At 36.9% G+C, this 14,589-nt stretch overlaps 1 protein-coding gene across 1 annotated transcript in view; it reads left to right on the forward strand.

The window, feature by feature from the left end:
- The window catches only part of LOC129940811 (tyrosine kinase receptor Cad96Ca), a 310,897-nt gene that overhangs the window by 178,824 nt on the left and 117,484 nt on the right, over positions 1-14,589 (forward strand). The window contains exons 6-7 of the mRNA XM_056049311.1: positions 2-189; positions 288-1,220. Coding sequence (XP_055905286.1) covers positions 2-189; positions 288-1,220 — 1,121 coding nt within the window. The remainder of the gene's footprint in view (position 1; positions 190-287; positions 1,221-14,589) is intronic.

Consider the following 14,589-nt stretch of genomic DNA (forward strand, 5'->3'; position numbering starts at 1 on the left):
GGCTCGGTGATAGCGAGGGTGCGGGCCGATGACGCTGAGCATGATTTGCTGCAATTCGACCTGGAGCCAAATTTCCATGACAACTATGCTAATCCAAGCCAGCCCGGAACAACTGTCAGTGATGGATTACCATTCCGGATCGATCCCCACACTGGTGTTGTTTACCTGAACGAAAGTCTTGCAGGACGAGTAAGTATTTTATTTTTTGTCGATGGTCGTTTTTCGACCTCGGCCATAAGAAACTTTGCATACTAACAGTTCTTTTTTTTAACCAACCAACCAAACAGGGTGGCCAAAACTTCTTCCTCTACATCACTGTTTCGGACGGGCAATTAACGGCTAAGAACGAAGTTTACGTCAATATTTACGCTCGAAACGATAACAAAATCTACAGTTCACATCCGCCATCAATTTCACAAGCTGCCCGGAATATATCCCAGTTCCTGCCGCCGTTTCACATGCTACCGGGTGTGCAATCGTTTAGGGAGCAGACAGGCGTAAGGTTTCCCTCGAACAACCTCCCTCCTGGTTTCGGAGGGAATAATATTTACCAAACGGGTCCCCAATACCCCGGTACGAATGTGAACCATCATCATCAACAACAACAACAACAACATGGAAATCAACAAGGTCCTACAACAACCGTCAGCAAGGAATCTGATGACGAGGGTCCGGAATCTGTTCCGGATTCAACGCCTCCGTCAAGTCACACGGACTCGAGCACGACGCGAACTAAGTTGACGCCAGTTGGTAGTGGCAGCAATTCAAAGACGAATAGCAGCCATGGAAGTACTGATGACGGACAGTCGTCTGCGTCACCATCAGCATCATCGAAAAAGGACGCACCCAAGAATGGACAGAATGACAGAAACTCAGAGCACGACGATTATGATGGGTTGTTGGTGTCAACGTCCTCATCCGCCTCGAATGCCATTAAAGCCATAATCCCACTCGTAATCACAGTTTGCGGAATGTTTGTGGCAGCTGGGCTCATCGTCGTATTTATCTATCGGAAGCGTCTGTGCGCCATTAGTAAAACTCTAAAGAAGAAGAGCAAAGCGGAAATGGCCAAAAAGTCGAATCAAAGTAATTTGAGCAGCAATCTGACTGATGACAGTCGAAATTCAATGGTCCTTCAGCATTGGAATGGTCCGACGGCATTTGGAAATAGATACGTGCCCTGGGAGAGGGATCAGCAGCAGCTACAACAAATGGGCATGGTAAGTTGAAAATGATTTCTTTTTCTTCAACAACAACAACAAAAATCCTTCCCTATCCTTCTTCCTTTTTTTTATTTAATTTTTTTCTTGTTTATTTTTAAAAAGATATTATGACAGCATAGATGTTTAAAAGAGGTGGTGGCGGGCGTCGTCGGGGTTTGAGATTGAGGGTTGAAATTGAAGGGAAAGGATAGGCAATAAAAAAAAAGTTTGCAAAGTTTCATGATTAGGGGATTTTCGGGCAAAAGTTTTGTTTTATAGAATCATTAAAGCTGTTTTGTGGTGTTGAATGAAAAATCATAAAGAATGGAAATACTTAAAGTCCTATTGACTTTTGGGGTAACAGATTGGTTTTATGACTGTGTTTGCAATTTATTTATAATTTATTTTCATATTATAAACAAAAGTATTTAAGATTTGATTGGAAAATAGGGGTGGAGATATATTCCGGGATAACTTTTTTTTATTTTTTCAGAAGAATAAGTTTAAGGTTCATTTTAAAGACTTAAAGTTGATGTAAGGGGTTATTTATGTTTGGAAGCACTTTGTTTTCTTTATCATTGAATTGAATTTACTATTGACTTAAAAATTAACGATAAGATCAAACAAACCAATTGAAAACTTGAGAGACGTTTCAAAAGAGTGTTTCAAAATTAAATTCGCTGATATTTGTGCAGTAAAATGTAAAATTAACTTTTCGAAAGATTTCACGCTCTTTCGTTGTTGAACAATTTTTCAAAAGCTATGAAAGTTTGACGGTAATGTTTTGAAAATTCAATGAATATTTTACAACTGTGAACACCCTTATAGTAGGAAACTTAAGTTAGATCTAACGCAAAAAAATTGAGCTAAAGAGAGAAACTTGCTTCTAAAAAGAGGTCTTTAAGTTTTGAATACAAAAATGGGACGAAAAAATAGAGTTGGGTAAATCATTCCATATTTTTAATGTATGGTTACACAAATAATTTTATATTTCTATTGATGGGATTCCTGCTTACTGCTGAACTATTTAAGGGGGCGGGATTCGCTAATTTATTACATGTAACACTGCATGGTTTTTTAAGTGGTGATTTCAAAGCTCTTTTTTGATTCTGACGAAGAGATTTGAAGGTACTTCGCCACCTATTTGAGTTACATTCGGGTTATCAAGAAATGAAAATATGATAAAAAAAATGAAAAATTTCTTTCATCTTCAGAGAATCATTTTGCATCTGGATGCATTTGTGTCAATGTCAAATATTTGATCATTTCGTTAGAGATGATTTATGATACAAAATCCACTCATAGATAGCGGCACTAGGGCAACTCACCCCTAGTGCCTTGAGTTTTTGGAGCAATACATTTTACACTGTAAGAAACTCCCCCTTTTAATTTGCTGTCGCGATTTAACCATGAATTCATCTTACCCCTCTAACGGTACTCTTTGAACTCTTTCTTTTCCAAAGTGTGTTTCCTCATTATGTGGAAAGATTAATTCATATTTCCCATTCATAAACAAAGCAATAAAACTGGAACAATTATAGACCTATTGCTAAACTTTCATGCCTACCGTAACTTCTTGAAAACTTAGTTTATGATTCCGTTTATTTCCATTCCAAGACCTTATTATCACCCTCTCACAATGGCTTTCTTAAAGGAAGATCCTTTACGACTTATTTATTTGAATTTGTATTCAAAGTTTTATCAGCCCTTGAGAAAGGCAATGAAGTTGATGTTGAATACACTGATTACAGCAAAGCCTTTGATAAAATATCTCATAAGATAGTTTATCTTAAACTAGGCTTTCCTACCTTGCAAATAGACATTATAGTATCCTCGTCCGTAACTCTGTCATCATTCCCTTACATGCCACTTCTGGAGTTCCACAGGATAGTCACCTTAGCCCCCTACTCTTCATCTTAATTTTTAATGATGTCTGTCTTAAATTAAAAACCTCTAATATCCTAATGTTTGCGGATGATAAGAAAATGTTTATGGTTATCTCAACTCTATCTGATTCCTTACTTTTACAAAACGATCTTAATATCTTTTTTGTTAGGTGCATGCATAATTTTATAGAGATAAATTACCTTTCCGAGCAAACAAATCCCAACTGAAAGAGTAAACTACTTCTTTAAAGACGCCGTCAAAACCTATTTTATTGGAGATCTTGGTGTTTTGTGTGACAAACACTTAAATTTCAATTCTAATTTAGGACAAGTTATTAATAAAGCTAATAGATCCTTGGCTTTATTAAGAGATGGTCAAAAGAATTTTCCAACCCCTATGTAACTAAAGCACTCTATATTTCGCTAGTCCGCGCTCATCTTGAATATGGTATCCCTTTTATGAAAACCATTCACTTAGAACTGAAAATGTTCAAAGACGTTTCGTTCAATTTGCCCTACGTGGTCTCTAATGAGATGATACATTCAACTTGCCTCCTTATGCTGATTGATTAATACTGATAGGTTTGCAGACCTTACATACATATAGGACGCAAAAACGCTGGCATAATATTTGAACACCAACTGTTAATGGGCAATAATGTTTCAACGGCATTCCTGAGTGAAATTCATCTTAACACTAACCCTCGAAATCTGCGATCATTCTCTTTTTTTTTATATCCCTCATCACCGCAATAATTACGGGCACTTTGAACCAATGTCCAGTATTTTGTCACTGCAACGGTGCTAGGCTAGTCTTCAGCTTTAATATTTCCAAATCCCACCTGAAAGATACCTTTACTTTTTTCCCATTTTAAGTCTGCATTCCTCGTCACTGTTGTTAGTTCTTGTGCACTAAAGAGCTTTTGTGTGGACCTTAGGGCCCACATGGATTAATGTTGAAAACTGTTAAGTCAGTGTGAAGTTTAGTTATGTTAGATTATATCTTGTATTAAGCTGAATAAATAAATAAAAGGGTGTTGGAGACAAAACGAAGCCCTGGAAAACAGCAGAATTTATCTTATGAATCTCAGACTTGAAACCATCAAATACAATTTGTATTGAACTGTTAGAAAGATAGTTTCAAATCGCATAAAGTAGAAATCATTAAAACCAAAAGCACGCATTTTCGATTTGATGTTCTTTTATATAGTCCCGTGGCGTGTAAGTAAGAGCGTTGTACTGTTAAAGTAGACGTCTTTGCCTACAATTCCTGCCTTAAAGTTTTGGGTACTGACTCTTGCGAAAAAATGACAAATCAAAGAGTTATTCTTGTCATTAAAGCTGCTCTCTGAAATAAGCAGCTTGGATTCTGCTTGTAAATTATAGGATTCCTCCGATGCCTGACATTACTCACATACAGGAATGGTAAAGAGTTGTAAGCCACTTGGTTCTTTACGTGCTTTTCCACTACTTTATATGTTTTATACTAGCTGTTACCAGTTTTTTTAGGTTCACTCTTGCTACTTTAGGTGTTTGGCCTTGCACCTTATTAATTTTCATCAAAAAAAGTTACTTAAATGGAAAATTGAAGCCTTTAGAATTTAAATGCTAAAATATCTGTATAGCAATTATTGGGATTCCAGGAAAAAGCGTATAAAGTAATATATTCTGAGTACATGACCTACATAACTACTACTCATCCAATGTGTTTGAACTTTTTTTAAAAACTACTGCGTTTCTTGTCAGGATGTATGTTATTTTGTAAATCACGGCATACACTTTCAATAAGTTCAGAATTACTCTGTACTTAATAACAAAAAGCGTCCATTACTGTCACAAAGCCCTTGACATCGGTTTTAACCGATTTTAAATAGTGTTTCAGCATAGTTTATTTTTTTAATGTTGTTACAAGAAACGTCTAATGATAGAAAACCATGATTGGTCCTAAGGCATGCAGCACCTAATGGTATGCTTCTATTAACTAGTGCGGTAAAAAGTAGCTTAAAACATTGTTTAGCTTCCAGTCTACCTCCACACACAAAATCATGTCATAATATTACTCCGTTAAAACGTGAAAGACAGACAAACAAAAAAACTGACAAACATTTACTTAACTAACAAAAATTGGCAACAACTTCATAACTTAACAATTTAATATTATTTTTTTTAAACGATTTTTTTTCAACTTAGTAGTATGGATTTTGTCCCACTACATCTTTCAAAGCTTCAATTCGCCTCAGAATACCTTAAATTAGGTCCTTTTTGATTGCGTCTTGCAAATTATCCCAAACCATTGATTGTCTTCGGAAGGGTCAATCGCTTCCTAATCATTTGTTCTAGCAGATTCCAATTGTATTCGTTGGTCAATCAGCCATCAAGTTGATTTCTACTTTTTCCAAGTAGTCCGTAAGGCCCTGAGAACGTGAGGTCTGGCATTGTCTTGAAACAGCATTAAGTCTTCACTAATAAATGATGCAAATGAAACGTTGCTGATATAATAATTGAAGTTCACAGATCCCTCCACGATGCACAGTTCATAGAAATGCCTGCCCACACCATAACGAAACCTTGCCAGAAAATTTCCTAGCTGGAAACTTTTGCCGAAGAGGTATCTCACACCTGATCTTCTCTACACTCTGCTATGTCCATCTAGTGAGCGTATAGACAAAACATTAATTTATCAATCAAGAAAACTCTAGCCTAGTCGGCTTGGGTTCAATCTTGATTGTTCGTGATTCTTATTTCGTGAGCAAGGTCGTCTTGGTCCCAGGCCACGGCCGCTCTCCACTAATTGCCGCCTCACCGTTTGAGCATTCACACCTGTCCCTCTTTCGGATCGAAGTCTGTGAGGCAGCTTAACCGTTTGTAAATGACGACCTCGAAGGCTTCGCACCACCAAATATCGATCATCCCTTGCCGATATTGCTCTGGCCCAAAATTCTAAAAAACATTTAATTTAAATAATTATATAGACCTAATATTATAAAACTTATTAAAACACTTACGAAAGAGCACCTATTTTACTATTTTAGTTGTGTTTGTTAAATTGATATGGTCATTTTCTCAACCTTTGCATAGTCATTTTAAATTATTGGGAATGCCAAGTTCTATCATGGCTATGCATTTTTTCGCGGGAAAAATTTTGAATCGATATTTGACTATGTTTCCCCTCTATTAGAAATGAAAATTATGAACAGATCAATCGGAAATCACCCAAAGAATTTTTTTTTGAGGAAAAATGAGTGTAATTGCGCATTTGTTTTTCTCTAAAAATGTATTTTTCTATTTTCCGGACGGAAATTCTTTTTTCTAAACAGCTGATACTTTTATGTTCAAAAGTGAAACGAATCGTTCTACTGATTTGTGTTCCAATTTCACACAATTTCAATGACAGATTTCTGTCAGCAAAAGTTTTTTGGTGGATTTCAATCAGGAAATTTTTTTCAATGGCAAAAACTTTTAACAATAGCTATAAACAAACTGTCAAGAAAATTCTAATGTTTGTTTTCAATGATGAAAACCAATGATAGCTAAAACTGGTGCCTTAATTGTTATTTAAAGTTTTATATGCTCCAAGTTTTGTAGTACACGTGGCATGATGGTAAGTGCGTTGGAATGTCATGCCAGAGGTGTTGAGTTCAAAACCTGTCGGTGCGAACCAAAGTTTTTATTCACAGGTACTGCCTCTTGCAAGGAATTGACAAATTCTCCAAGAGTTATTCTTGTCATGAAAAATGCTTTCTTAAATTGGCCGTTCGGGAATGGTTGAAAGTCACTAGGCTCTAGTAGTCAACGGACTAATTTAATTTATTTATGCAGGAAGTTTTGTTGATATGGCAGCTCGACTCTCTCTCTCTCGACTTATTCTGTCCTTTTTGTATTAAATATTTTCGATCTAATTACATTTTACAAAATTTTTAAAATAGTTTAAGGCCCTTAGATTCGTAAAGTTCATTTCCTCCATTCCAATTATGTTTCTTCTGGCATTTTCTCTTGATATTAGAACAGTGAACAGATGGCTTAGCTTTTTTTTAAATTCAATTGGCACCTTAGACTTTTTCAACATTTCGTAACTGCCTCGATTAATTATAAGGATTGTTTAGGCAATAAAAGTTACGAATCGGTTCAATTTATATTATTGTGCAAGTTCCAGAAGTTCAATCATACTCAATTTCAAATCAAGTCTTTTTTCAGAATCAACTTTATGAGCCCCAGTTGCTAAAAATGGTGATTTGATATCAACGTACACTCGCACGTTAAGACTTTCAGCAATGCAGACCCAAAACAAAAAATGTGTATGCTTTATCCTAAAACCTAAACAGAAGAATTATGGAATTTGTACATCCTTTATTTTTCTAGACGATTTCTTAAGCACAATATGTTATTCGGATAATTAATCATATTATTTTCTTACCTTTCCTAAAGACGAAAATCCTTCCAAGGCGACAAAATTACCATTATTCTGTTCCCAGGATTTCTTGCGAGCGATGATACACTATATCCTTGTTTCACATATATCATAAAATATACATATGTGTGTGTGTGCTGAATGTCAAAATGACTGACACTCAGATGGTTCAAGTGTCCTGGTTTTTCTGAAGGAATTTGTTTTTTTTTTCCCGAAGCAACAACAAGAAAATATAAAAAAGGACACAATTCTCTCGATCATATTCAAGTTGTGGGTAGCTTTCTGGCGGTATTACGACATATAAAGGGAGTTAGGATTATTTGTGTCATGCTGATATTTGGGAAGTCTTTGGATGTCGGATTTTTTTCCATTTAAGTTTTTGGTTGTGTTCTTTTGTTTGCTGGAATCTCTGGTTTCTGGTTTGTTGACAAATTACAATCTTTATTGGGATGGCATGGCATGTCGCCCCCGTCAGATGCATGTCATGTCATCACACACAATTTTTGGGTTTCTTGTTGCCTTTGTTGCTCGGTTCAGTTCAGAATTCCAACATCACATCGGAGCAGAGGTTCTATTCCATGTTCTATTTCTCCTTTTTGGCCAGTTTTTCAAAGTATTATGTTATCCACTTTGACAGGCGCTGGCGCTAGTGTATAGAGATACTAGAAATATACTTTATATGTGAGTCCTTTCATCGTTTCCTATGGAAGTACATCAAAGGACTTTCATTTTGGTTACAGTAGTTTTTTGTTTTAATTTTTTTTTGGGAAGAGATAAGTTTGGGATAAAAAGGATACTTTATGCGGGACTGATGTGATGGCAGCGCAGCGATTTTAAACGTTCGTTCATCGTCTAATTACTTTTTGGAGAGAGGTGTGTGCGATGTGAATGTGACAGAAAAGTGTCGTGACCTCGTTTCTGCATTTTGGAGCTTGCTATAGGGAAAAAATCAATTAATTGACAAAATCTAATTAAACAGTCACCATGGTGGAAAATTGAAAATTACGTGAAGTGGGTCGCATGAGGGATAGCATAGAAGTTCTCTGTTCCCACTTTTTGTGATGAGAGAACCACGTATACCTTTAGTGGGTAGAGTGGGTTGGTCTGTCATCATCATCTTCATCATCACTGAACTGAAAGGAACGATGATGGAGGATTTTGTTTCCAGTTTTTTTTTTTGTATTTCGAAAGTAAAATTTGATTTTAAATTTTAATTATTGAAAGTTTATCGAGTTTTAAGCAATTCAGATTTTGACACTGTGAATAATTAAACAACAATGATTGGACAAATGGTGTTAAAGGTACTGTGCGTGAATTCGAAATAAGTTATTGAAAGTTTTTCCTTTTTTTGGGACGAAACAATGTGATTTCAGGAATATATTTATTTTTGATATGGTATTGAAAAACTTTTATATTATATGCCTTCAATGATTTTTGAATTTTTCAATTAGAAAAAATGGTACCAACGAGACTGACCAATTTAATTCATTGTATTGGTTGGAGACAAACTTTTTGCTAAGCGAAACTATTTTTACTTAACGAATCAACCGTCTTATTTCGTCAGTGAACTCAAGAATACCATGTTACTCGTTCCTACTAAATGGAACAAAATCTTTGCGTTCAAACTTTTCTTATAGGAAGAACACTCATTCTTCTTAAATTTTATTTAGCCTAACTTAACTGATCTTAAATGGCTTCTAACAAACTTAAAAATTGAAAATGTTATTTCTCCAGTACAACCGATATAAGGAAAAAAAGGATTCATCTTTCCAGCTCGAGCATGGTCTGGCATGCTGTCGCCTGCTATAAAATGCGCTGCAAGGAGATTTCCAAGCTAATTCCTTTCACTTGTACGAACGGAGTGTCCAGCGCACCGGAGTCTATAGGACTAAATTATTGATAGAATATCAGCTTCGAGGTAGATTGCATCATGATTGTCTACGAAATTGTCCTTATTCCCACAAGGAGTCAACAATTCTCCTCAAGATATTCCTCTGCAATGTGTTGAAGAGCTGCCTCTTACTAAGCACCCAAGTTTCGAATCCCTAAGTGAGTACTTGAGGAACCATCGTCCTGCACAGCACCAGCTTATAGAAATCTTGGTAATGTTTCTTTATTGAAAAAGTTTTTAAAGACTGTAGTAGGCTCTGTTGGCTTTGAGCAACCAACACTGTATTTCTTCTTACATGTTGTTATGGGCTGCTTCTATTGACCCAAGGTATTTAAAGGATTACACTACTCAAATTCATGCTCCGCTAATATGACTGTTTGACTATCTTCTCGCAGTTGACGCCACCATGCATTTCGGTTATCCTTCACTATAATGGTGTGCTGCCGGCTTGATCTAGATAAAGGAATAGTGTACAGCCTGTTCGGTCTCCCCGATGATGTCAATGTCGTATGCGTAAGCAAGGATTTGGCGGGACCTGGTGACGTTGGTCTATCTTGTCAACGTGCCGAAATTCACCTATTGCTATCTTCAACCCTAGGTTACAGAGAAAGCAGGCCAATTCATCAACTTGTTGTAGTCTATTCCAGATGTTGATTGGTGTGGATATCAAACCGGATATTTTACCTTGACTTCTTATTTTAGTCATGGTCGACTTACATAGTCCTGTCAATTTACTTAGAGTGTATAGTTCTACCTTGGTTCTGCTATTTTAGGTGGCCTTAATACCTTTGTTCTGTTTTTGTAGGTGGCCTTAATGTAAGTAATTAAGATTGAAAGTTGCAATATTTCATTTTAGAAATGTTTCCATCGCCTGCCAAAGAGTAAAACTGATCGTTTCTTGATATGTGTGGTCTGATATTTTTCAATGATAGTTTTTAAATACGGGGCTATTAGATTATTAGATATTAGATTCTATCTTGTATCTTATAAGCAATATTCAACGACGTGATTCCTCCATATTTTCTGCACGCCGTGACTTCTCCTTTCTTGTGTGTGTTTAAAGTTGGCAGCTCCTGGGGTAGTTGGTAACTTGTTCCACCATTATTGTGTTTTTTGAAAGATCTTATCACCATAAACCTTAACGCCCAAATGGAAATGTACAAAGATGCTTAAAAAAATTAATGTATGTTTGTAAGTGTGTCGTAGCTTTCTACAAACTTTAACCTTTGTTTTTGATCTTATTGACAAAGTGTATAAGGATCAAAAAATAAAATATTTTATCTGCCCTTTCCAAATCTTTTTAAGAAAATATTCCGAGTATATGTCAATTTTTGGGCGTTTTGACATTAATTTTTTGCATACAAGTGGATCCGGCGAGTCCGCCTTTCTGTCAGTCTGTACTTGATCCTATTGAGCCGAATGAGTTCAAGGTAGGTAGAAAGGGCGATCTCAAGGCAACCCATCCTGAGATCCAATTAGCGCTGTAGTGCGGCGTTTTGATACCAAAAACTCGTTTGACCTGTGATTGAAAGGGACAGATTTATAGAGAAGCTTCATTGCGATTATTTTTGAGCCATTTTGTCGCATTGAGTAAAAAAAATTAGGTTTTTAATCTTTGTCTCAGATAACTCAACAAGTTCGTAAAAGAATGCTTTCCAAAGTATTTCATTCTAGTGTTTGCCAAAGCAGGACACTTGCAGAGGAAATGGATTATCGTTTCACTTTCTCTTTGAACAGTTGTAGGAGATACCCAACTTCTCTGCATGAACTCCTATAGACCAATGTCCGGTACAAGCCGCAACAATCCTGGCTATGTCTTGCCTTGGCCTATATCTTCCTAGATATAATACAGTTGGGTAAATTGCCCCAACTTCGGTTTGATTCAGTTTGGTAGATAGAAAAGATTTTACCCTTCATAGCACCAAGAGGAATGTTAACCATTTCCGCAAGTGAGCTATGAAGGGCGACACCGAGGTTAATATATAGACTCTCAAGCTTATCGTGACATTGCTGGACCAATTTAGATGAGGATGTGGCCGAGCTAATGGCTTTGACAGCTGCCTGACTGTCTGTAAAGATAGCCGCATTTCGGTTTTGGGTTGGGCTTTGTTTAAGTATCTTACATGCCTCCTATATTGCGAGTAATTCAGCCAGAAAAACGCTAGCAAAATCAGGAAGCCTAAAGGATTTACCTACATTAAGGGATTCAGAAAATTCCGCACTCCATCTTTGAGCCGTCAGTAAAGATGGTTGTGTCGAAACCTACCGACACGATGTCATCCTCCCAATCTTCGCTGGATGGGAAATAACCTAAAAAACCCTTATTAAGGCTCAAAGTAGGAGTGCAGTAGTCAGTGTCTACCGAGATAATATCTGAGGGTATCAATTTCATTGGGTTGCTGTGACCATAAGGTTTTGATAACCAGCTGTTTGATTCCTGCAGCCTTATAGCGCTGCAGGAAACTATGTATTTAATAGAAAGGTCGATTGGTAGAAGATCCAAAATAACGTTTAAGGCGTCCGTTGGGCAAGTACGCATGGCTCCTATGGTGCCCACGCAAGCTGTTCTCCGAACCTTCTTTAGCTTATCAATATTATAGGCTTTGCTAAGAGCAGGCCACCACACAATCGACCCATATGTTAAGATTGGACGTACTACGGCTGTGTACGTCCATAAAATTGACTGAAGTCCCCACTTTTTGCCGAAAGTTTTGATGCAGGCGTAGAAGGCAACACAGGCCTTCTTAACCCGTACTTCAATATTTAGTTTCCAGTTTAGTTTAGGGTCGAGTATAACTCCCAAATATTTTTGGAAGACAATGATAGGATTCGACCGTTGAGTCGAGGTAGCGTGAAGGGCGATACTTTAGTTTTGGTGGTAAAGAGCAACAGTTCAGTTTTACTTTGGTTAACTCCTAGTCCACAACTCGTGGCCCAGTTGCTAACTTTCTTCAAAGCTGACTCCGTGATTTCACTAATCACAGAGGTGTACTTTCCTGACACCAATAGCACCAAATCATCCGCATAGGTTACTGACTTCGCTCCACATCTCTCTAATTTAACGAGAATTGTATCCATGACTAGAAGCCATAGAAGAGGCGAAAGGACACCACCCTGGGGTGTTCCTCTACTCACGTGTTTTGTTGCGATTGTATTGCCTAGAGTGGCTCGAATCTTCTTACTACTGAGTATGGAAATAAACCATTATCGAATGAAGTCTTCTTCACCGAACTTAACGATCGATTCTTCTATGGATTCGGTAAGAACGTTGTTAAAAGCACCTTCTATGTCTAGGAAGGTGGCAAGAGTAAATTCTTTATAATGGATTGTTTGTTCTACAGTACGCTCTACCTCATGGAGTGCAGTCTCCGTAGATTTGCCCTTAGATTAAGCATGCTGAGAGCTTTCGAGAGGTCGTCCATCTATTATTTCTCTAATATGGTAATCAAGAATGCGCTCCAAGGTTTTAAGCACAAAAGATGTTAAGCTTTTTGGTCTGAAATCCTTCGCGGATTCGTGACCTCGCCTACCCATTTTCGGAATAAAAACTACTTTGACCTGTCTCCACGACATGGGCACATGTTTGAGAAGGAGGCATCCTTTCAAAATTTGTTCCAGCAATGGAGCTGCCACATCATGCATGCAATGTCGCCAATATTCTATCCGTCATTAACTCCAAGTGGCCAATTTATGAAAAAATTTGGAAGCAAAAATGAGACTTATAGAATGGATAATGCAAATGGCCGTGGTCTTATCGTCTTACCTATCAGATTATAATTACTATTCCAACAATATTTTTCTTAACATTTTTGTCGCCTTTTCGCTGTGGGTTTGTCATAGGTAGCACCGTTTCCTAATAGATTTTCTCTGATTTCCCTTTTGGAGACTTCATAGATGAAAATTTGGAACGCGATCGACTTTTAGATTAACAGTTTTCTAGTATGAGGTTCTTCACGCCTTCCAAGCAATTAATTTAAATTTTAATCCAAGTCAGTTGCTTTGTAAGCTCAATACCGTGTCTGCCGAGGAGACCCTTTGCATTTATTAACCTCTTTTCATAGTCCTTTTTGGAGCTGCCATTCCCTCATAGTGACTGATATTTCTTTTAGGGATGGCAAAGACTGTGGGCGATTCTCATCGCCTTTCAGCTACACCTCTTTGGTCTGAGTTTTCTTTATCGTTTGTTCGATGATAATTTTCGTGCTTCCAGATTTAACTTGGATTTCAATTTATTTTTTTTGTTTTGCGGTTTTTTGACTTTCAGTGATGTTTTTGAAAACTATGAGCGAACAGAAGAGTTTGATGCATAAGCCGACTTCGTTTTGGGTGGCTTGTCCTAGATTACGGTTTTTTATCTTGAGTCGACTCAGATGCTATGTCTGGCACTAATTTGTTATTCGAAGTTCGATTGCTCGGCAAAGCTTTCCAAGCGGTTCGAGGGATTCGCTTGGGGTTTTTACGGACGATTGGTTATAGTTTTCATTAAAGCTCGATCCTTCTTAAAATTTGTTTGACATGATTTTTCAGTGGGAAAGACTTTAGGAGTGATTTGCGGGAGTTCCATGATTGCGAGGAGTATTTTCTTCAAAGATTATATAAGGTTTGGTTATATTTCTCGGGACATGTCTCTGCCGTAAGCACGTGGTTACATCAGAGTTGGATCTCTTCTAATTATTGGTTTGAGATACTTGACACTGATGGTGCCAGGCTCTGAAAAAACACACTTTAGGTTTTCCGGTGATTCACCATTTCTTGGGAAAATATATAAGGAGCTTTTAGTTCGATAGGAAATTTGACGTCATTTTATTTCAATGATATGAGTCTAAAGTTCCTTGAGGTATGGAAATTAATCTTAAGCTCATATTTTTTTTGAAATTTGTTTTAACCAAAATTCTAAATACCAAGATTAAATCATTCAAACCTTAGTTATCAAAAAAGTTCTTCTTAATTTTTCCATTTTTTCCATTAACTTCCTTGTTAACGAAATTTGTGCAATATTTTAAAACCTTCTGAGTTGACAGCTGCTACATCTATTGAACCTTTGAAAAATTCGTATGAGTAAATGAATACGACCAAGTTAGGTGTTCTATTAATTTTCCTATAAAAGAAATTCCAATTGAGAACAAAAATAAGAATACCAAAAGAAACGAAAACATTTGAATTTTGTATCCAAGAATACCAAAGATCTGACACTTATCCAAA

This window comes from Eupeodes corollae, chromosome 1 (assembly GCF_945859685.1).
Source record: "Eupeodes corollae chromosome 1, idEupCoro1.1, whole genome shotgun sequence".
In the NCBI taxonomy this organism is placed as follows: Eukaryota; Metazoa; Arthropoda; class Insecta; order Diptera; family Syrphidae; genus Eupeodes; species Eupeodes corollae.